At 43.9% G+C, this 21,848-nt stretch overlaps 2 protein-coding genes across 6 annotated transcripts in view; one reads left to right on the forward strand and one right to left on the reverse strand.

The window, feature by feature from the left end:
* Positions 1 to 17,406, reverse strand: part of SLC26A8 (solute carrier family 26 member 8) — a 65,905-nt gene extending 48,499 nt beyond the window's left edge. Inside the window, exons 1-3 of the mRNA XM_047796080.1 lie at positions 16,759 to 17,406; positions 14,203 to 14,524; positions 5,522 to 5,708 (exon numbers count right to left, since the gene is read on the reverse strand). Of these exons, the coding sequence (XP_047652036.1) occupies positions 5,522 to 5,708; positions 14,203 to 14,524; positions 16,759 to 17,406 (1,157 nt within the window). The remainder of the gene's footprint in view (positions 1 to 5,521; positions 5,709 to 14,202; positions 14,525 to 16,758) is intronic.
* A 209-nt stretch (positions 17,407 to 17,615) lies between these two features.
* Positions 17,616 to 21,848, forward strand: part of MAPK14 (mitogen-activated protein kinase 14) — a 69,639-nt gene continuing 65,406 nt past the window's right edge. For all 5 annotated transcript variants that reach the window (XR_007137037.1, XM_047796085.1, XM_047796086.1 and 2 more), the window contains exon 1: positions 17,616 to 17,738. Coding sequence is in view for 4 of the 5 variants with exons in the window: in XM_047796085.1 (XP_047652041.1) it covers positions 17,623 to 17,738 (116 nt within the window). In the remaining variant the exon portion in view is untranslated. The remainder of the gene's footprint in view (positions 17,739 to 21,848) is intronic.

A 21,848-nucleotide genomic window follows, 5' to 3' on the forward strand; every position in this document is an offset into this window, starting at 1 on the left:
GCCTGGGAACCTCCATATGCCGCGGGAGCGGCCCAAGAAATGGCAAAAAGTCAAAAAAAAAAAAAAATCTTTAGGTCATCCAAAACCTCAGAATCTTTGTAAACCAATCAATCAATCAGTAAATCAATCCATCATCAGTGAAACTAATTTGGTTTTAAATTGTTTTTTGCTATTCACATCCCAGGATGGGCTGCAAACAAAGAGTGTGGAGATATTTCATGGATGAACTGTAGTTGAATGATAGGGATTTGACTAGAGCAACAAATATAACTTCAGTGTCTGTAAAGCTAAAATGTGTGCTCAGAAAAGAAGTAATTTCAGGAATTCCTGTTGTGGCTCAGCAAGTTAAGAATACAACGTAGTCATCATGAGGATGCAGATTTGATCCCTGGCCCTGCTCTGTGGGTTAAGGATCTAGTGTTGCCACAGCTGTGGTGTAGGCCTGTGGCTGCAGCCCCAATTCGACCCCTAGTTTGGAACTTCCATATGCTGTAGGTGCGGCCTTTAAAAAAAAAAAAAAAAAGGTATTACTCAGCCATTAAAATGAATGAAATATCAGCATTTTTAGCAACATGGATGGACATAGAAATTATCATGCTAAGTGAAGTCAGCCATACAATGAGACACCAACATCAAATGCTTTCACTGACATGTGGAATCTGAAAAAAGGACAGACTAAACTTCTTTGCAGAACAGATGCTGACTCACGAACACTGAAAAACTTATGGTCTCCGGAGAAGACAGTTTGTGGGGTGCGGGGATGTGCTTGGGTTAGGGGATGGAAATCCTGTGAAATTGGATTGTTATGATCATTATACAATTATGGATGTGATAAATTCATCTGAGTAATAAAAAAATAAAGTAAAAAAAAAAGGTAATTTCAGTTTGACACTCACAATGATGAGCATTACTATCCATAAAGTAATGAAGGCCAGATAAATGCAAACGTCTTTGCCAAGGTCACAGTAATAAGTGTGGGCAGACTGGAACTAGAAACCAGTTCTCCTGATTTTTGGTTCAGTGTTCCATCCACTCTATTACCACCATAATTCCTATTGACAGCTGTCAACTTCGGCTCAGAAGCCAGTAGCAAGACCATGGGTTTGGAAAGAACACCGAATTGCTATTTTTAGGAGAGCCCCTGGGTGGTAGACAGGCGTAGGGTTTGTGCTGTCTGCAGGTGTGGCCCTCCATGGGGACAGCAGAGCATGGCACTGGCACAATTTGTCCCTGCATGTGGTCCAGTGTCCCTTCTTCTCCATGTGCCACTTGGTGGAAGACCAGCCACCCTAGGGAGAGTCATCAGTACTCAACAGGAGGGCAATAAATAAATAAATAAATAAATAAAATGGACATGGAATAATGAGGATCTGAGACTGCAGGGAATTAAAGAAGGAGTTAGAAGAACAGAAATTGAAGCTGGTGGAGGAAGAGTATGAGCACTTCAACATGAATCTGGACTTTCATTAAGGCATCTTGAAAGTGAGGAATGTAAGAGCTGCTGTGGAAGCACGGGGGAGATTTTTGAAAAGAAAGAGAGTATTTGCAGTTGCTAACTAAAAGGGAGAAAATGAAGAAAAAAATGAGGGTTTCCATAGAAAGGAAGAGGTGAAGGTAAAAGATTATGATTTTTCATTTTTAACTATTTCTAGGTGCTTTACAAATACTCTCTAAATCCTCACAGTCACTTTATAAAACAGATGCTTTTTTGTTTGTTTGTTTTTGCTTTTTAGGCCCGCACCCGTGGCATATAGAGGTTCCCAGGCTAGGGGTCACATCGGAGAACTGCAGCTGCTGGCCTACACCACAGCCATAGCAATGCCAGATCCTTAACCCACTGAGCAAGGTCAGGGGTCGAACCTGTGTCCTCATGGGTGCGAGTCAGATTTGTTAACCGCTGAGCCATGACGGGAACTCCTAAAGTAGATGCATTTATCATCCCCATTTTATAGATTAGGAAACTGAGGCTCAGTAGAGCTGGATAGCTTACCTGAGGTCATACAGTTGGGAAGGAGCAGAAATGGGATTCAAAATCAGGCAGTCTGGGAGTTCCCATTGTGGCTAGTGGTTAACGAATCTGACTAGGAACTATGAGGTTTCGGGTTTGATCCCTGGCGTTGCTCAGTGGGTTAAGGATGCAGTGTTGCTGTGAGCTGTGATATAGGCTGCAGATGTGGCTCGGATCCCGCAATGCTGTGGCTGTGGCGTAGGCTGGTGGCTACAGCTCTGATTAGACCCCTAGCCTGGGAACCTCCATATGCCGCGGGAGCGGCCCTAGAAAAGGCAAACACACACACACACACACACAAAATCGGGCAATCTGGCTAATCTGGCTTCTGGGTCTTGCTCTTAACTACAGCGGTGTGCTACCCTTCAGGCTAAAATTCAGAAGTGGATGTAACTGATATGTTCTGGAAGTAGGGAATCAGAACTGCTCTATAAGCCCATGGGAGGCAGCACTGATCAGATTTAAGTGTCTAAGGATACGGCAGTTGGAGGGGAGTGAGGCTGGAATTTCTTGGTAGCACCTGTTTATAATGAGGTGTAAATCAGGAAAAGATGATCCTTTGGTTGAGACAAAGCCAGTGCAGCCCCCAAATGCCCTCTTTGATACATGATCTCTAACTCAACCTAAAGCAGAAAAAAATGAGAGTTGTGATAAAGGTTGGGGGAGGGACATCCAACACCATAACTTGCAAAAGGCAGGATATGGACAAAGGAAAAGGCTCTTGAGAGGAAGGTCTGCAGGAGGGCTGGGTGGAGGCCTTCCTCACTTGTCACTCAACACATGCCAACTGTAGGTGATAAATCAAGGGACAAGAGGGACCCATAAACCCAGAGTGTGAGAGAGGACAGTTTGAGTAATCATAAAGTAGGTCACAAAGGGTTTTTAACCTGAGGTCTATGGATGACCAAGGGGTCTCTAGATAGAATTCATGGGAATTCTATGGGAAAAATTATATCTTTATTTCCACTAATCTCCTTACTGAAGGTTAGCATTTCCTTCAGTTATGAATGTTGATGACAAACCACAGCAGTATCAGCAGAATTTGACTTTGTCACCAATAGAAATCACAAATATTTTCACATTACATTAAAACTGCTGCAGATATCTTAAAATACATTTATATTCATCGATACTTAGAAACGATGGCAGTTATTATACCCACAATTATTAAATATCAGAAATTGGGGATTTTTCATATTTTGATAAATATATTTCAATATAACTGGTTTCCTTTATAATACTATGTATTTCATGCCTTCTAAAATATTCTGAGAGTTCCCGTTGTGGCTCAGCGGTTAACGAACCCGACTAGCATCCATGAGGATTCAGGTTCGATCCCTGGCCTTGCTCAGCGGGTTAAGGATCTGGCACTGCCGTGAGCTGTGGTGTAGGTCACAGATGCGGCTCAGATCCCACGTGCTGTGGCTGTGGCATAAGCCAGAGGCTATAGCTCTGAGTGGACCCCTAGCCTGGGAACTTCCATATGCTGCAGGTGCAGCCCTAAGAGACTAAATAAATAAATAAATAAAATATTCTGGCCAAGAACATTCAATGGGGAAAGAACAAACTCTTCGACAAATAGTGCTGGGAAAATGGGATAACCACATGGAAAAAAATGAAGTTGGACTCCTGCTTCACACCATATACAAAATTAACTCAGAATGGATCAAGGATCTAAATTTAAGAGATAAAACTATTAAATCTCGTAGAAGAAAGCATAGGGAGAAATCTTCCTAATCTTATATTTCACAATAGTCTCTTAAATATGACACAAAAATCAGAAATAAGAAAAAACAGATAAATTAGACTTCCTTTAAAATTAAAAACTGCTATACACCAAAGAACACTATCAACAACAACCTACTGAGTGGAAGAAAATATCTGCAGATCATATATCTGATAAAGGTTTAATATCCAGAATGCATAAAGAACTCCTATAATTGAACAACAAAAAGACAAACAACCTAATTTTTTAAAGGCAAAGGAAATAAATAGACATTTCTCCAAAAAAGATGTACAAGTGACCAACAAGCAATATGAAAAGATGCTCATCACTTACATCTACTAGTGTGGCTATAATAAAAAATGAAAAAAAACAAATGTTGGCGAGGATATGGAGAAACTGGAATACTTGCTGATATGAATGCACAACTGTGCAGCTGCCAGTTCTTCAAAAAGGTTAAACACTGAATTACCATATGAGCCAACAATTCCACTCTTAGGTATATACCTAAAAGAAATGCAAGCAGGGACTCAAACAAATACCCCTAAACCAATATTTACGGCAGGATTCTCCACAATAGCCAAAAAGTGGAAACAACCCAAATGTCCATTAACAGATGAACAAATAAACAAAATAAAATATGGTATATCCATAGAAAGGAATATCATCAGCCATAAAATGAAGCAAAGTACTGATCCTTGCCACGTTGTGTTAAGTGAAGTAAACCAGACATGAAAGACAAACATTAAATGATTCCAGAGTTCCTGTTGTGGTGCAGTGGAAACGAATCCGACTGGTATCCATGAGGTTGCAGGTTTGATCCCTGGCCTCGCTCAGTGGGTCAGGGATCTAACATTCCTGTGAGCTGTGGTCTAGGTTGCAGATGTGGCTCGGATCCCGTGTTGCTGTGGCTGTGGCGGAGGCTGGCAGCTGCAGCTCTGATTGGATCTCTGGTCTGGGAACCTCCATATGCCACAGACGCAGCCCTAAAAAGCAAAATAAAATAAAATTAATAAAATAAAATAAAATAAATATAAATAAATGATTCCACTTAAATAAGATACCTAGACTAGGCAATTTGTAGAGACAAAGTATAAGCGAGATTACTGGGGGGAGAAGGAAGAGGCAATGGGGAGCTATTGCTTAATGGGTACAGAGTTTCTGTTTGAAGTACAGTTTTGTTTGGAAATAGACAGTGGTAAGGGTTGCACAACATCATGAATGCCATTGATGCTGCTGATCTGCATATTTTAAAGGGGTTAAGATGACCAAATATATATATTTATACACATGTATATATACATTTGTGTATATATATAAAATATACATATACATATATATCTTTTACCATAATACAAAAGTTAAAAAACTTATCCTGAAAAGAGGTTCATAAGCTCTGAGAGACTTCTAAAAGGTCCACAGCACAGAAACAGGTTAAGAGCTCCTGAAGGATAGGCCCTACATAGTCATGCTACTGTCATTAATTTGCTCTTTTTGCTGTTGTTAGGAGACTGGCCATGGTGGTTAATCAGACAATGTATTTATTAAATATCATCCCCAGATGCTGTAGGGGACAGTCAAGGTCTTTAAGCCCAAGGAGTTTACCATCAAGAAGGTGCTGCAAGACAAACCACAGACACACACACAACAAGAAGAACAGCAACCGAAGAGAAATTACACAATAAGCTAAGGGCCCTGATGACAGGAGTTCAGAGGAGCAAGACAGAAGCCAGCACTAGAGGCATCAAGTAGAGTTTTAGGGCAGCAGCCGAGTGACTGCACACACGCACCGGCAGTGGACATGGTGACTGAAGGTGGTGATGTTGATGTCCACGTTCCCAGAGGAAGCTGACTTCCTTCTGTGTTCCTGATGAAAAGTCTCCTCATTGTACACGTCCCGCTTCACATCATACGTGAAGGAATTCTGTCTATATCTAGAGCCAAAGCCCTGGTAGCTCCTCTCTGGGTGCACCATGCCTGGATGAGAGAAAGAAATCAAACAGAAACGATTTTTTTAAAATCTAGATCCTTGGCACATTTTCTCCCTCTTTTTCTTTATCTTTTTTTGGCTGCCCCAGGGTGTATGGAGTTCCTGGGCCAGGTATAAGATCCCAGCCATAGCTGCGACCTATGCTGCATCTGTGGCAGCACTGGATCCTTTAACCCACTGCACTAGGCCTGGGATCGAACCTGTGCCCTGGCGCTGCTGAGATGCTACTGATCCCATTGTGCCACAGCAGGAACTCTGGCACATTTTCATGGAAATACAATTTCCATATAATGGTACCTTACATTTGTATAACACATTGCAGTTTTATAAAACATTCTCATTTATCGCACAATTTTATACTCAAAACAACCCTATAAAGAAAGCAAGGGTTTTGTTTTGTTTTGTTTTGTTTGCTTTTTAGGGCTGCATCTGTGGCATGTGGAAGTTCCCAGGCTAGGGGTCAAATTGGAGCTACAGCTGCGGCCACAGCCACAGCAACTCAGGATCCAAGCTGTGTCTGCGACCTATACCACAGCTTATGGCAACACTGGATCCTTAACCCACTGAGTGAGGCCAGGGATTGAACCTGCATCCTCACGGATCCTAGTAGGGTTCATTAACTGCTGAGCCACAAAGGGAACTCCTGCAAGGTGTGTATTATTCTCATTTTCCAAATGGAGAATCCAAAGTCCAGAAATGCAAACAGCCTTGGCGTTTGAATAATTACAGTCAGGACTAGAACTCTAGTGTCTGGCCAGGAGGCCTAATTTTCTTTACATTCAATTATGTTGTTATGTTGCAGGGAAAGGATTAAGAGGTAAAAGTATAACCACCAACTTGCACTGAAAATGCTAAGGGTTAAGTCAACATGGTGTCTTCTAACTCCTTCTCTAAAATAGCATCCGTCATTGTCCCTTTCCCCTTTTCCTTTGTTCATGGCACTTGTCAGCACCTGACGCAATATTTGTCTATTTGTTCACTGTCTGCTTCCTACACTAAAATGTACATCCAAGAAGCAGGACTTTGCTCATGGCTGTATCCCCAGGCTCAAAATAATGCCTAACACTTAGGAGGCCCTCAACAAATATTGAATGATGGGCAAGTATCCAGTTAGTGGCATCATGATGTAGCAGAAAAAAACACTGCACAGGCTATCAGGATTCTGGAGTTCTAGTCCCACTTGTTTTTCCAACTAGTTGTATGACTGGAGTAAGTTTCTTAGAAACTAAGTTTCTGTTTCCTTGTTCATAAAAATGACACGGTTTGGCCGTATTATCTCTAAGGGTCACATTAAGATTTAAAAATCTGTGGTATCACACTGCTCTTTTAAAGTGAACGAGAAGGAGCTGGGAGTTCCCGTCGTGGCTCAGAGGAAACGTGACTAGTACCCATGGGGACGAAGGCTCGACTCACTGGGTTACTCACTGGGTTAAGGATCGGGTTGCCATGAGCTGTGGTGTATGTCGCAGACACGGCTTGGATCTCGCCATGAATAAAGTGAATGAGAAGGAGTTAATGAGGATGGATATAAATCCATCTCTGCCAGAAAGTAATAGCCTTTCTTGATCATCTGTGTTTCTGAATAATAAAAAGGCATGAACCCTAATATTCTGTCACAAAAATATGAAAAAGTATATATATGTATATGTGTATATATATGTATATATATATATATAGCATAGCTATGAAACAGGTAAACACTCAAATTATGTAGATTACACAAATTGTTTTGTTTTTTGCTTTTTAGGGCTGTATTTGTGACATATGGAAAGTTCCCAAGCTAGGGGTTGAATCAGAGCTGCACCTGCCAGCCTACGCCAGTCACAGCAACTCGGGATCCGAGTCACATCTTCAACCTACACCATAGCTCACAGCAACGCTGGATCCTTAACCTACTGAGCAAGGGCAGGGATCGAACCCACATCCTCATGGATACTAGCTGGGTTTGTTACTGCTGAGCCACAGCAGAAACTCCCCACAAATAGTTCTTGCATAGGTGAGGCTGCAAACAAATTTACTGCATCAGCAATAGTTTTCCTTCAGAATTATCATGTATCAGCAGCAGCAACAGTATTATCATCACGAACATTCATAGAGCACTTACTATATACCAAGCACTGCACTAGATTTTTTTCAAAAGTTATTTAATTCCCACAACAATCCTCCTTCTACTATTATCCTCTTTTTATAGGTGATAAAACTGAGGTTTTAGAAAAGTTAGGGAACTGGGCCATAGTTATATAATGTATTTTATCCTCGAAGTATTGGGCAGCAGGAGTATGCTGTGTGACACTTATGAACTAATGACCACAAATTCAGCAGAGAAGTTAGAATGTGGTTGGGGAAAGTAGAAGATGGAAGAGGTATTTTACAATGTTTTACTTGAGATAATTAGTACTTCATGTGTTTTACAGAGAAAAAAAAGAGGTAAAGGTCCTTGGTGGCTCAGCAGGTTAAAGATCCAGCATTGTCACTGCTGGTGGCTTGGGTCACTGCTCTAGTGTGAGTACCATCCCTGACCCAGGAACTTCCACATGCTGTGGGGGTAGCCAAAAAAAAAAAAAAAGAAAAAGAAAAAGAGGAGTTCCCGTCGTGGCTTAGTGGTTAACGAATCTGACTAGGAACCATGAGGTTGCGGGTTCGATCCCTGGCCTAGCTCAGTGGGTTAAGGATCCGGCGTTGCTGTGAGCTGTGGTGTAGGTTGCAGATGCGGCTCGGATCCAGCGTTGCTGTGGCTCTGGTGTAGGCTGGTGGCTATAGCTCCGACTGGACCCCTAGCCTGGGAACCTCCATGTGCCGCAGGAGTGGCCCAAGAAATGGCAAAAGACAAAAAAAAAGAAAAAAAAGAAAACAGAACTGTCCGCTGAACAAAGTACTATTTTTCACTTTCTTTCCCCCTCCCATAGGAATACTGATCCAGTCTTCCTTACTTTTTCCCTGTAATCTTACAATAAATTTCCATTACTAGAATATCCCTGTTCCTGGCAACTCAAAGAGCCTAATTAACCTGCTTATTATATCGAGATGATAAAAGCTGTCATTCTGGGTTAAATCCAGGGTATAGAATCTAGCATTTCATTTCTGAAAGTGGCAGGAAGGCAGGGTTGGCAGGAAGCAGTAACATATTAACATCAGGGTGTGATGGAAACAGTGCACCTGGAAAGGCAGCTGCAGCGACTCGGCTCCAGCAATTGGTGCCACAGGTTGTGGGGTGCCCAGCACAGCCAGATCTGATCTTGTTCAAGAGAGGTCATAATTCCAGATTTTTATGTGACACCTTCTGACTTTTTAAATGTTGTCAATTTTTTACTTTTTTTTTTGTCTTTTTGCCTTTTCTAGGGCCGCTCCCACGGCATATGGAGGTTCCCAGGCTAGGGGTCGATCTCGCAGCTGTAGCCGCTGGCCTATGCCACAGCCACAGCAACACAGGATCCGAGCCCCTTCTGCAACCTACACCACAGCTCTTGGCAACGCCAGATCCTTAACCCACTGAGCAAGGCCAGGGATCGAACCTGCAACCTCATGGTTCCTAGTCAGATTCGTTAACCACTGAGCCACGAGAGGAAACTCCTACTTTACATACATTTTTTAAAATTTTTTGTTTTTACACAGTCCACATCTAACAAAATGCTTCTGCAGGCCAGATCCAGTCTGTGAACCACGAGTATGACCTCTGTCCCAAGAGCCTTGTGGTTGAAGATGCAAAATAACCTCATCTCCTCCCATCAAAAATCATAGTTTATACCCCAAGAATTTCTCTTGTTCAAAGCTGGAGTATATTTTCTGTTGTCGTATCCTTTGGAGGTATTATATCTCATCAGTTCACTTATGGAAAATAAGCATTTCATTGCATTGTCTTCAGTCTACATCATTTCTATGTCAAGGCGGCCACCATCTACTAGACTAGGATTTGATAAGGTTGCCTATTTTATTTTCACAATATTATAAATTTCTACCATATGTACTCTTGGCCTTCATTTATTTCTGATTGAAGAATGCTATTTTACCTTTGGTCACTTAATTTAGTGTTCCACAAATATTTGCTGAATGCTAGGTGCTCTGAGGATACAAAAGAATAGACTCTACAATTTAATAGAAAAAAAATAACAAAATATGGTACCGTACTAGTTTAGAGGTGGGAAAGACAGGAATTAACAGTTATTGTTGGCCTGCCATATGCCAGCTTCTTCACGTACATTATCTCAAGAGATACGTATTACTTTTTCTTTTTTTCTTTTTTTTTTTCTCTTTTTACTATTTCTTGGCCCACTCCCGTGGCATATGGAGGTTCCCGGGCTAGGGGTCTAATCGGAGCTGCAGCCACCAGCCTACGTCAGAGCCACAGCAACGCTCGATCCGAGCCTCATCTGCAATCTACACCACAGCTCATGGCAACGCCCCATTGTTAACCCACTGACCGAACCCGCAACCTCATGGTTCCTAGTCGTATTCGTTAACCACTGCGCCACGACGGGAACTCCCGTATTACTTTTCTAATGATTATACTCATTTTACTGGTAAATTTAGTGAGTTCCTCTGAGTTATACAACTATTAAATAGCAGAGCCAGAATCTGAACTTGGTCTTTCTTTTCTTTTCTTTCTTTCTTTTTTCTTTTTGGCCACATTTGTGGCATTCAGAATTTCTGGGGCCAGGTGTTGAACCTGCACCAGAGCAATGACCCGAGTCACAGCAGTGACAACACCAGATCCCTAACACACTGAGCCCCCAGGGAACTCCTGAACCCTATCTTTCTGATTCTAAAATAGATGCCTCATCCTAATGCCATGTGATCTCCTACAGAGTGGGATTAATAATCTCAATTTAGTTCCGGTTGTGGCACAGCAGAAATGAATCCAACTGATATTCATGACAATTCGGGTTCGATCCCTGGCCTCACTCAGTGGGTGGGAGATCCAGTGTTGCCGTGAGCTGTGGTGTAGGTTGCAGAATTGGCTCGGATCCTGCATTACTGTGGCTGTGGTGGAGGTCAGCAGCTGTAATTCCAATTCTACCCCTGGCCTGGGAATTTCCATATGCTTCAGTTGCGGCCCTAAAAAGTAAAATAATAATAATAATAAATTTTTTTTAATTTTTATTTTTTTTTCTTTTTGCTATTTCTTGGGCTGCTCCTGCGGCATACGGAGGTTCCCAGGCTAGGGGTCGAATCGGAGCCGTAGCCACCAGCCTAGGCCAGAGCCACAGCAACGCGGGATCTGAGCCGCGTCTGCAACCTAAAACACAGCTCATGGCAACGCCAGGTCGTTAACCCACTGAGCAAGGGCAGGGATCGAACCCACAACCTCATGGTTCCTAGTCGGATTCGTTAACCACTGCACCACGATGGGAACTCCATAATAAATTTTTTAAAGAATGAAAGAAAAAAAGAAAATCCCAACCTAGAGGGACGAGGAACGCCTCTTGGAGGATATATGATTTAAACTCTGCTCTGGCTAAACTGGGGCCAGGGAGGAGAATAAGGTATTTCAAGAAGAAAACAGGATAAAATTACACAGATAATACAAGACAAGTAATTCAATAGGTCCATGTAAAGTCAGTGTCAAGTCTGAAAAAGTAAGTTGAGGCCTATTTCTGGAGGGTCTTGAATCTTCAGTTGAATGTAGATATTTTTAGCTATTTTAAATGTTTGAGGAATTCCCATCGTGGCACAACGGAAATGAATCTAACAAGGAACCATGAGGTTGTGGGTTCGATCCCCGGCCTCGATCAGTGGGTTAAGGATCCAGTGTTGCCGTGAGCTGTGGTGTAGGTCGAAGATGCGGCTCAGATCCTGCGTTGCTGTGGCTGTGGTGTAGCTCCGATTTGATTTGATTCCTAGCCTGTGAACCTCCATATGCTGCAGGTGCAGCCCTAAAAAGACAAAAAAATTTTTTTTAATTAAAAAAAATAAAATGTTCGAGAAGGAGTAGTAATATGCAGAGAGATGTGCCCTGGGAAGATGAATCACATCAGTGGTATGGTCTAGAGCTGTGCTGCCCAGTACAGCAGCCACTGGCTACCTGTGGCTGTTTAACTTAATTAAAATACAATGAAAGGAGTTCCTGCTGTGGCCGAGCAGGCTAAGGATTTGGCATTGTCTCCACAGCAGTGTGTGTTCTATCCCTGGCCTGGTGCAGTGGATTAAGGATCCTGCATTGCTGCAGCTGTGGCATAGATTTCAGCTGCAGCTCAGATTTGATCCCTGGCTAGGGATCTTCCATATGCCACGGGTGTGGCCAAAAGATAAAATAAAATAACCCAAAAAATAAAATAAAATGAAATGAAAAACTCAGTTCCTTAGTCACACAGCTATATTTTACGTGCTCAACACCCACATGTTGGCAGGGGTTATTGTACCGGACATGGCAGGTATGAAACATTTCCATTATCACAGAAAGTTCTATTGGAAAGTGTTGGAGATAGGAGAGGCTGAAGCAAAAAGACCTGATGGAACCCATTATATTATGGTCACCTAGGGGAGAGGCAAGCAAGTTATAACTTGTGGGACCACAGTGAGGATGGCTAGGAGGGGCAGGTGGAAAGTTGCTTCTAAAGGGCTCATCATATGACTGGCTAAAAGGCAACAACACATAATTTCCTTACTGTTTTGTTTTGTTTTTAGTAGTTGTCTCTGGAATTTCTCCAGCTCCATTATGTCTTTCTTGACTTCAAAGAATACCTTACTAGCTTGTTTTCATGCACTAGCAGGACCCTCCCCTATAAGGTATGCTGATCATAAGCCGCAACTGACAAGTGGTAGATGTACTTTAATGTGGAGAGGCTGATGCACTTCAGAAAAAAGTAATCCAAATTACACTGATGGGTTAATGACCTTTCAGCAGAGATACAAAAGGGAATCTCTGTTACTCCTGCAATTCGCTGATGCTTCCTATCATCAGACAAAATATTTAGGTGAGTGGGTCATGGTCTGAACAACTTAAGGTTTCATTTTCTTATTCTACAAATGTGACATAAGTTGGGTATCAGGATTCACTACTAACTAATAGAAATGAATCTCTGTGGTCCACACTTGATCCCCACAAACAACATCAGCATCATCTGGGAACTTGTTAGAAATGAAAATAATCAGGCTCCACCTAGGAAGACATAATTATCAGAAACTCTGAAGATGGGCCAGCTATATTTTAAGAAGCCCTCCAGGAGTTCCTGCTTTGGGGCAGTGGGTTAAGGATCTGACTGCAGTTACTTGGTTGCTGTAGGGGTGCAGGTTCAATCCCCTGCCTGCGCAGTGGGTTAAGGGTCTGGCATTGCTGGAGGTCTGGCGGCTGGGATTTGATCCCTGGCCCAGGACTTCCCTATGCCGATGCAGGAGGGTGCAGCCAAAAAAGAAAAAAAGAAGCCCTCCAGGTGATTCTGATATACAACGAAGTGTGAGGGCTACTGCAACTGTAGCTAATCATCTTTAATCAGTCTCTCAGTGCTAAATTTGGGGGCACCATTAGTATGGGCACTTTGACTTTAGCTGCTTCATCCCCCATACCACCCCAATCTACCCATCCATCCACTGATTCATTTACATAATGTGTTGAAGGCATTTTAAAAGCCAAGAATAAAAAATTTCAATACAACCTAATATTCTGACTATTAACCCAATAAATGTGAAATCCCTGAACCTTAGTTCAGTTTCAAAACTATCTTTTCTCTCACATGGTCATCTTTCATATGTTCTCTAGAATCATGAGATTCCAAAAGCTTCAGAATAAATCTTTGTATTCCATCAGAAACAACAACCATTTGCCAGTTACTACCTATGCTTTTATGTGGGAATATGTGTGGAAAAAGAAAAGGCACAAGCAAAGAGCATTACTTTCAGTATCTTTCAGACACTTGGTCTAGTGGCTGGGGATGAATAATCAGATGACAGCAGGCAATGAGGTGACTGCCTGGCACCCACGCAACCACCTTTCATGTGACCTGGTGAGAGTATTGCCAATGGGTTGTGTTGGAGAGAAACTCATTATTGGGGTGGGGAGGTCGGAGTAGGCTTAGCAGGGGGACACTAATATGTAAACAGAACTCGATAGGAAAAAGAAAGGGGCCAAGAGGAGAGGGAGTGGGGGCTTGGTCTGAAGGTACAAAATGAACAAAAGCAGCGGGGTCTGAAGGATGGACAGTCAGGTCTCAGTAAGAGATGGCTGGGGTGGCCAGGGAAGGCTAGGGCAGCAGACCAGCTCTGGGGCTTCTGACAACTCAGGCCGAGGAGCATGGAAAGATTCAGCCTGCCAAACCAGCTCTGGTCATTGCCTTTCAAAAGTAGAGCGAGCACAGCTGAGGGAGGCTCCCGGAAACGCCGTCCTTCATTCATTCCTGCAACACTGACCGAGGGACGTGCTGCAGCTCCGCCCCGGGGCTTCCAAGTGTAACCAGGGGCTGGTGCCTCGCAGCCGCCGCCCGAGCCGCTCCTCTCCTGCAGCCCCCGCCCCGGGCGGCTCCGGGCGCGGCTGCCGGCTCCTCGGCTCACCTGGCTCCCGCCGGGCCGGGCGCTGGTCTCGGACGCAGCTCCGGCCGGGCTGGCGACGCTGTGGACGCGGACGCCGGCGGTTCCTGAGCCGTTGCGGCGGAGCCCGCGGGCGTTCGGGCGGGCGGGGGACCGGAGCGGGGCCGAGGAAGAGGTCCAGGCGGCTGAGCCGGGGGCGGAGAGCGGGGGCTCTGGGCCGCGCCGGCCCCTTCTCTGGGTCACCCAGCTGCACCTCTTGAGTACTCTTGACTGAAGGCCTGCTGGAGGCCAGGCCTCGCGCACTGCACTTCACGTCCAAGTCATCCACTAAAGTCTCCCGACGACCCTGTGGGGACAGAAGACTCGGGAGAAGACGGGAGGCTAGAGGGTCACCGAGGTCTCCAACGCCACCTTTCAGCCCCACCAGCCTGGCTCCTCCTATTGAAGGCCACTCAAAGCCCAGGTTTCCTGCTCTGCCCCACATCCCCGGACCTTCAATCTCCTTCTGAAGCGCAGTCCCTGTCACTGTCTCTCACTCTGTCTCCTAGTCCTACTTGGCCCAGGTGCAAGTTTACCGTATTAATTGGATTACAGTATTAATGGATTAATGTCTAATATATTTATTATTTGCCTTACTTCTCGTTTTTGTAATTTGTCTCATCCCCATAACGGCAAGGATTTTTCTCTTTCATTGACTGTTGTGTTATTAGTGCACAAAGCAATGAGGTAGATAAAGTGCTCAATAAATTTGTGTTGAATAACTGACTGGTTGCCCTGCTGTTAACTGTAAGCTCCATGTAGGCAACTGTCTGCTTTTTAAGTACCTTTCCAGGAGTTCCAGCTGTGGCTCAGCAGAAACAAATCTAGTATCCATGAGGATGTGGGTTCCAACCCTGGCCTCACTCAGTGGGTTGGGGATCTGGCGGTGCCATGAGCTGTTGTGTAGGATGACAGCTGTAGTTCGATTCCACCCCCTAGCCTGGGAACATCCATATGCCATGGGTGCGGCCCTAAAAAAAAAAAAAAAAAAAGGCTTCAATAAATAAATACCTTTCCAACGGAAGTGCCTGGTACCAGTAGGCACTCAAAATGTATTTGCTGAATGATATGTATTTGCTGAATGACTGAATTTCTTAACTTTACTCTCTTGGTCACTCTCATCACTCCAATTTGTTGAATAAATATACGAGTTTCTCAGATTTCCAGCTGTGGCACAACAGGATGGGTGGTGTCTCTGGAGAACCAGGACGCAGGTTCCATCCCCAGTGGCACAGTGGGTTAAAGGATCCCGTTTTGCTGCAGCTGCGGTGTAAGTCACAACTGCAGCTGGATCTGGTCAGGGAACTCCATATGTTCCAGGGCAGCCAAAAAGAAAAAAAAAAATTTGAGACCTGATTAAAACAAAAATAAGGTAGATGGAAGTTAAGTCAGGAGGGTATATATGAAAGTTCTTGTAAATGCTTGACTCTGGAAATACAACAATAAAAGTGTCAAACAGAGACAGTATAATATATAAACATGAGTTTCTTAAAAGGCCAACTTCCCCCACGTTGCCTCCCTTGTACCCATGCACGCATCACCTTGGTTCCCCACTCCCACCCTTCATTTCTTTACAGTTGCATTTTTGCTCTCATTTCCTCCTTCAACTCGCATTACTTCTTAGAAAGCTTGGAACATTTTTAAGCAACATGTCTTCACAGGCAAGAGAACCTGAGCCAAACCATGTTGAATCCAAAGAAAACTTTCTACAAATCACTCATGACCCTGGTTTTGGGCTTAGTTTTATTTTTTCTTGAGGAGAACTGAGGATCCTGCTCTGCTTCTTAAATTGAGACCATGTCATTATTCATAATTTGTTCAACAAATATTTATGGGGGAACTTTTACATTCTAGGCACTGTGCTAAATGTTGGGGCAAGATAGACAAAGTCTGAGCACTCCAAGGATGCATAACACAAAAGAGAATAATCATGGTTAGTGGCTTGAACCCAGTTATTTCTAAAAAGAAATGACTAAGAATAGATAGGGTCCAATTCTCCTGCTTATTGTAACAAGGTTTAGCATAGGAATAGGCCAACAGTAGGGGAAGTTATGGGATTATAATCCTCTGCCCATTCACATTTATTATTGTGTTTAGCTTTAAGTAGGGAATGTAGGGCAGGAATTCTCTTTTGCATAAACTGGAACCAAAGTCTAGGAAAGGTCAATTGACTTGCCTAACCGGACACTGCCAGAAGACCACTCTGCACTGTCCTTACTCTGAGAGGCACGATTTAAATGTTTACAATCCTCTTCCCTGGAAAACTCTTCAAGGTAAGAGTCAGTTTCAAACCTTCAGAGTAATGGTGTTAAAAATTCTTTTCAAACGGAGATACCAGGTACTTATCTGAATTACTTGGGGCATATTGTAAAAAGGCACATTCCTGGTGCCCATCGCGGACCTATCCAATTAAACTCGCTGTGGATCCATAGACTCTTCATTTTTAAACTCCCAAAGTGATTCCTCCGCACATAGAAAGTTGAGAACTACTAGTAGAGTTTGGGTGGAAAACCTCAAACTTAATGCAGGGCTAATATTTACCTTCGGGGCAGATTTCGTCAGAATTCCGAAGAGTAAGCCATATGTCCTTGAGCAGATGAGACTGCAACGGCTTTCTGGCCAGAACCTCTTTTTTATGCAATATTTCTTGGAAATTGGAGGTTCCGCTAAGCGGGTGCTCGGCTGCTGTGGTAGTTCAAAGATCCTTTGGCTCTTTCCCGACACCCTATTAGTCACTGTCGCTTTCCACCGGGGAACTAGGCATTTGCCCCGCCGACCACGGTGGGGCGCACGCGGCAAATGTTCGCCGCTTGACCACCTCTTGCCTGGGTCCGCCTTCGCGCCCTCAAGAAGAGCAGTTCCCCGGGGTTCCTGCCTCTGGTGACCAGCTGTTGCTCTCTTCTCGCGAGAATTTCTCCTCCCATCCTCTTCCCTCAGCAACCCCGCCCACAGGCAGGTTCCATATTGGGTAAAATCTCGGCTCGCGGAGAGTCCCGGGATCTGTTCTCGCGAGAGTAAAGCAGGAGGCTTCTGTTCGCTGGCTCTGGAACGGCGACCACTGGAACCTCTGCGGGCGCTGCAGCTGGAGCGGTAGTCCCGCGGCGCAAACCGGAGTCGGCCTGGGCTGAAGCGAGTGCAGGGAGAGTGTGGTGGGCGCAGCTTTGAGCCTTGGAGCGCGCCCCTGCCCATAGCAGGGCTCGCCTCAGTCGCCGAGGCGCGTCCAGCTGCTGTGGCTGACAGGGGCCGCGCGCGCGGGAGTCGTCAGGGTCGCGGCAGCCGCACCTGCGCGGGTGGCCAGCTCTAGGTCCCCGCAGGGTCCGGCGGACGCCGAGGTCCGAGGAGCGGGTGCGGGCGCAGGCGGGGCCCCGCAGGGCCACCTCCTCGCCCCGCGGCCGCCGCTGGAAGATGTCTCAGGAGAGGCCCACGTTCTACCGGCAGGAGCTGAACAAGACAATCTGGGAGGTACCCGAGCGTTACCAGAACCTGTCCCCGGTGGGCTCCGGCGCCTATGGCTCCGTGTGGTAAGTGTCATTGGGCCTGGGGCCTTGGTGGGCTGGGTAGCCCTTCATGCCCCAGAGCCAGGCCTGCCCCCACGGCTCAGCAATGCACCAAGCGGCAGGAATTTTCCCTGGGGGGAAGCCATCCTTGCCCCTTTGATCCCTGTCCTGGACTCCCTGTACCCTTGGGACCCCTCACTCAGCACACCCGCGTAGGTAGTCAGCTGTGTGTAGGACGAGGTCCGCAGTGAGTACCCGGTGGTGTTGGGAGCCCGGCGCTGGCTCGCACCCTGCGCGTTCCCTTGTCGGGGGTGGGGTGGGGTGGTTGCTGCTCTGGGGGCAGGAACAGGGGGACCCTCTTTGGCGGTCTCCCTGCTGTCATCGAACAGAGGGGCTCTCCCGAGGGGCGCCCACTGTGGGCGCCGTAGCTTGCCCTTGGATCAGACAAGCCCGGGAGCTGCCGGGAGGAACAGAAGGGCAAAGCTTGCCAGGGAGACTGCGGTCATCTGAACAAAACTGAGGACGAAGGACGTTCCGTCCCGGCTTTTTTTGCAAACCTTTGTCGAAATCCCATTTGGAGAAGCGTTCTTTTTGAATTCGCACTTGAATTAGCAGCTATCCACAGAGCTTAAAATACCGACTTTATCGCGGTGAGCACGGTGCCAACTTGAGTGGTGTGTTTCCGATTCAGTTGAAAGCGTATTTCCTTTTCGCAGAGTTGGGGGTGGGTGGTAGTGCCTGCAAACACCCTGCAGCTTGAGAAGCTGGCGGCTTCACTGATTAGTCACATACCACTGCTCATTTAAGTATTGTTGGACAAAACAATTTTCGCCTTTGGAGCAAGTGAGATTCAGATCCGTTGGACGCCCTCAAGATCAAAAAGTTACTAACAATATTGGGAGGTATTTTAAATATTTTTAAATTGTGATAATTCTTGTGAAATACTGGGCTTTTTAAGTCCCTTAGAGAGTTTGCAGGGAACTTATCTACACTTAGAGCCTGAGGTACACCACGGTTTTCATAAGGATATGGAATGTATCGCAAAAGAAGGAAGAGACACTTTTCAGCCTTAATTCACTCTGTGAATGTGTTTTAAACTAAATGGTACCATAACATTTCCGGACCTGAACTATTTCGCTAACTTTTCTAACTTCCCAGGTTTTATACACTATATTTTAGATTTACTGCAATGTAAGAACTCCTGACCATGAGCTAATTCATGTGATTCCTGTGCATGTATCATTTGAAAAGAGGTCTACAAGATTATTTTTATTATTTTTTGTTTTGGCACAAATTCCAGGCTTTTAGACTCGTTAATCTTTAAATATAATTCCTGTGTTTCTTAAAGTCCCAGCATGAATTTCCTGTTTGGTAGAATCTTCTGGGTAATTGAGATTGTGCAATTGTGTCCAGCAACAGATCATATTGCGTTTTCTAGTTCAGGCTGCTTGAGTTATGTTGCTGATGGCACTATGCCTGACATCTTTTTTCCATTTTTATAGTAGGGCAGTTTATATTTTAAGGGAATTTGCAGCATTTAACCATATGCATATATGTGTGCTGTTTATTTGCTAATTTTCGAAGACGTTTTTGGATCGTTGCTCCTTTAGTAGCTCATTAGTTTACCTCCATTTTTCATTCTTGACTTGGCACATTAATTTTTGTAGTACTGTGTTTTTCTGTCAAATAATGTTTAAACTTTAATGATGTGATACAGCAGAATAGCTCAGTTATGAAGAGTTTAAGAACTGCTTGCAAGGTTTCTCTGCCTTTGGTGTGACTAGCTATGTCTTGACACTGGAGATTCAGATTTACAGCAAAGTGCCGTTAAAATGAAGTTCACATTTTTTCAGTGCTATACTTTTCTGGTTTATAGAAGCCATAAATAAGTAAGTGACACTTGGAAGTAATTTTGTTAAACAGGTTTTTTGTTTGTTTGTTTGTTTTTGCTTTTTAGGGCCCCACCCATGGCATATGGAAGTTCCCAGGCTAACAGGTTAGGGGTCGAATCTGAGATACAGCTGCAGGCCTATACCACAGCCATGGCAACATGGGATCCAAGCTGAGTCTGCCACCTACACCACAGCTCACGGCAATGCCAGATCCTTAACCCACTGAGCAAGGCCAGGGATCGAACTTGCATCCTCATGGCTCCTAGTCAGGGTTTTAACTCCTGAGCCACGAAGGGAACTCCCAGTTTTTTAGAAGTAGGTGATACATTCACATTGTATAAAATTCAAAAGTTATAAAAGGATAGTGGAAAGTATCCTTTACTTTCTTGTTCTACCATCATGCTATTCCTTTCCTCAGAGACAATTACTCTTAAGTTCCTTGTGTGTCTTTCCATGGAGGCAGAGTTTGTTTTTAGCAGTAGTACTGCTAAGGGTATTTAAGGTATAACATGTAGCATATTGATGGAAGAAGAGAAACAACCAATATTATGTGACAATTGACCATAAACAAATGTAAGTCACTTTTTTTTTTTTTTGGTCTTTTTGCCATTTCTAGGGCTGCTCCTGCGGCATATGGAGGTTCCTAGGCTAGGGGTCTAATCGGAGCTGTAGCCACAAACCTACACCACAGCCACAGCAACGCAGGATCCAAGCTGCATCTGCAATCTATACCACAGCTCACGGCAACGCCGGATCCTTAACCCACTGAGCAAGGCCAGGGATCGAACCCGCAGCCTCATGGTTCCTAGTCGAATTCGCTAACCACTGAGCCACGACAGGAACTCCAAATGTAACTCACTTTGGATTAAAAATGTCAAAGTTTATATTTACAAGTGTTGTCTCATTCAGATTAGTTATCTGAAATTGTTCTTTCAATTAGCAACTTTCAGGTATGGCAGAAAAATTTTTTTAGCTTCTCTTGGAATCCACTTTGTCATCTGTGTTATTTTTCACTATCTTCATTTTTTTTGAGAGCAGATTTGATTTTAGAAAATAACAAAATCAAATTGAATCCAAATAATTTAGAGAATTTGACTCAGATCTGGTGAAAAAGATTAGGCAGTCAGGTTGGTGATACTGTTCAAGATCAAATAGGAGTTGTAACCATAAAGTAATAACACAGAATTTCTTGTGTGACTTGTAGAACTGGATCTGAAGTCTGTTCCCAAAAGGAATCTCTGAGAGTATTTCAAGGAATGCAACATCACTGAAATAATTAATGTGTCATTTTCCTAATTTGATTGCTCTGTGTCATACATTCTGATGTGTAACCTAAAAAATTTTTTAAAATATTAAATCAAATTTCAGTGTTTTAATTTGTACTAAGTATATAGTTAAAAAGCAAATATGCAGTAAGTAGCCTGTATAACCAACTGTGAATCAAAGATTAAGAAATCAGACTTGAGGAGTTCCCATTGTGGCTAGTATCCAGGAGGCTTCCATTCGATCCCTCGAACTCAGTGCATTAAGGATCTGACATTGCCTTGAGCTGTGGTGTAGGCCAGCAGCTACAGCTCCCATTCGACCCATAGCTTGGGAACTTCCATATACCGTGGGTGCAGCCCTAAAAAGACCAAAGGGGGAAAAAAAAATCAGACTTGAAATTTGGGAATTGATAGGGTTTTACAAATATGCCTTTCATTTTTAAGGGTAAAGGGAACTAAAGTAAGTCTTGCAATTTAAGGAACTTTGTGTGTTGTCTGTGAGGGGAAATGAAGCAAAATTGTTTAAGAACACGTTGTTGCAAAGCATTGATTTTGTGGTTTTGGGACAGAAGGGGGGAGGAATCTTTGTGGTGAGTTTAAGGAAACAGAAACAGGAACTTAAATGCCTTTCCTCTGGGGTATGGGTTTTCCAGACCCTTGCCTTTGATTACAGGAGGTAGGACCCTGATAACCATAAAATAGGTAACAGTTGAGAATTATTATTAAATCATATTCAATCATTTATAAACAATATTTATTGAATACGAACTGTTTCTTGAGATTGGGTATTAAACAAGGCAGAATAAGACACTCATTTCCCTGGGTTTATAGCCTGATGCAAATAATAACTGGATTTTATGCATTGCCTCCTATGTTCCAGGCATTGTGCTGTGCAGTTTATATTTTTCATCAGTATATAAAGTATATAACAAGAGTTTTAGTAAGAGGATGGCATAATTTACCAAGAAATCAAATCC

The sequence above is a fragment of the Phacochoerus africanus genome, chromosome 9, assembly GCF_016906955.1.
Source record: "Phacochoerus africanus isolate WHEZ1 chromosome 9, ROS_Pafr_v1, whole genome shotgun sequence".
NCBI lineage: Eukaryota > Metazoa > Chordata > Mammalia > Artiodactyla > Suidae > Phacochoerus > Phacochoerus africanus.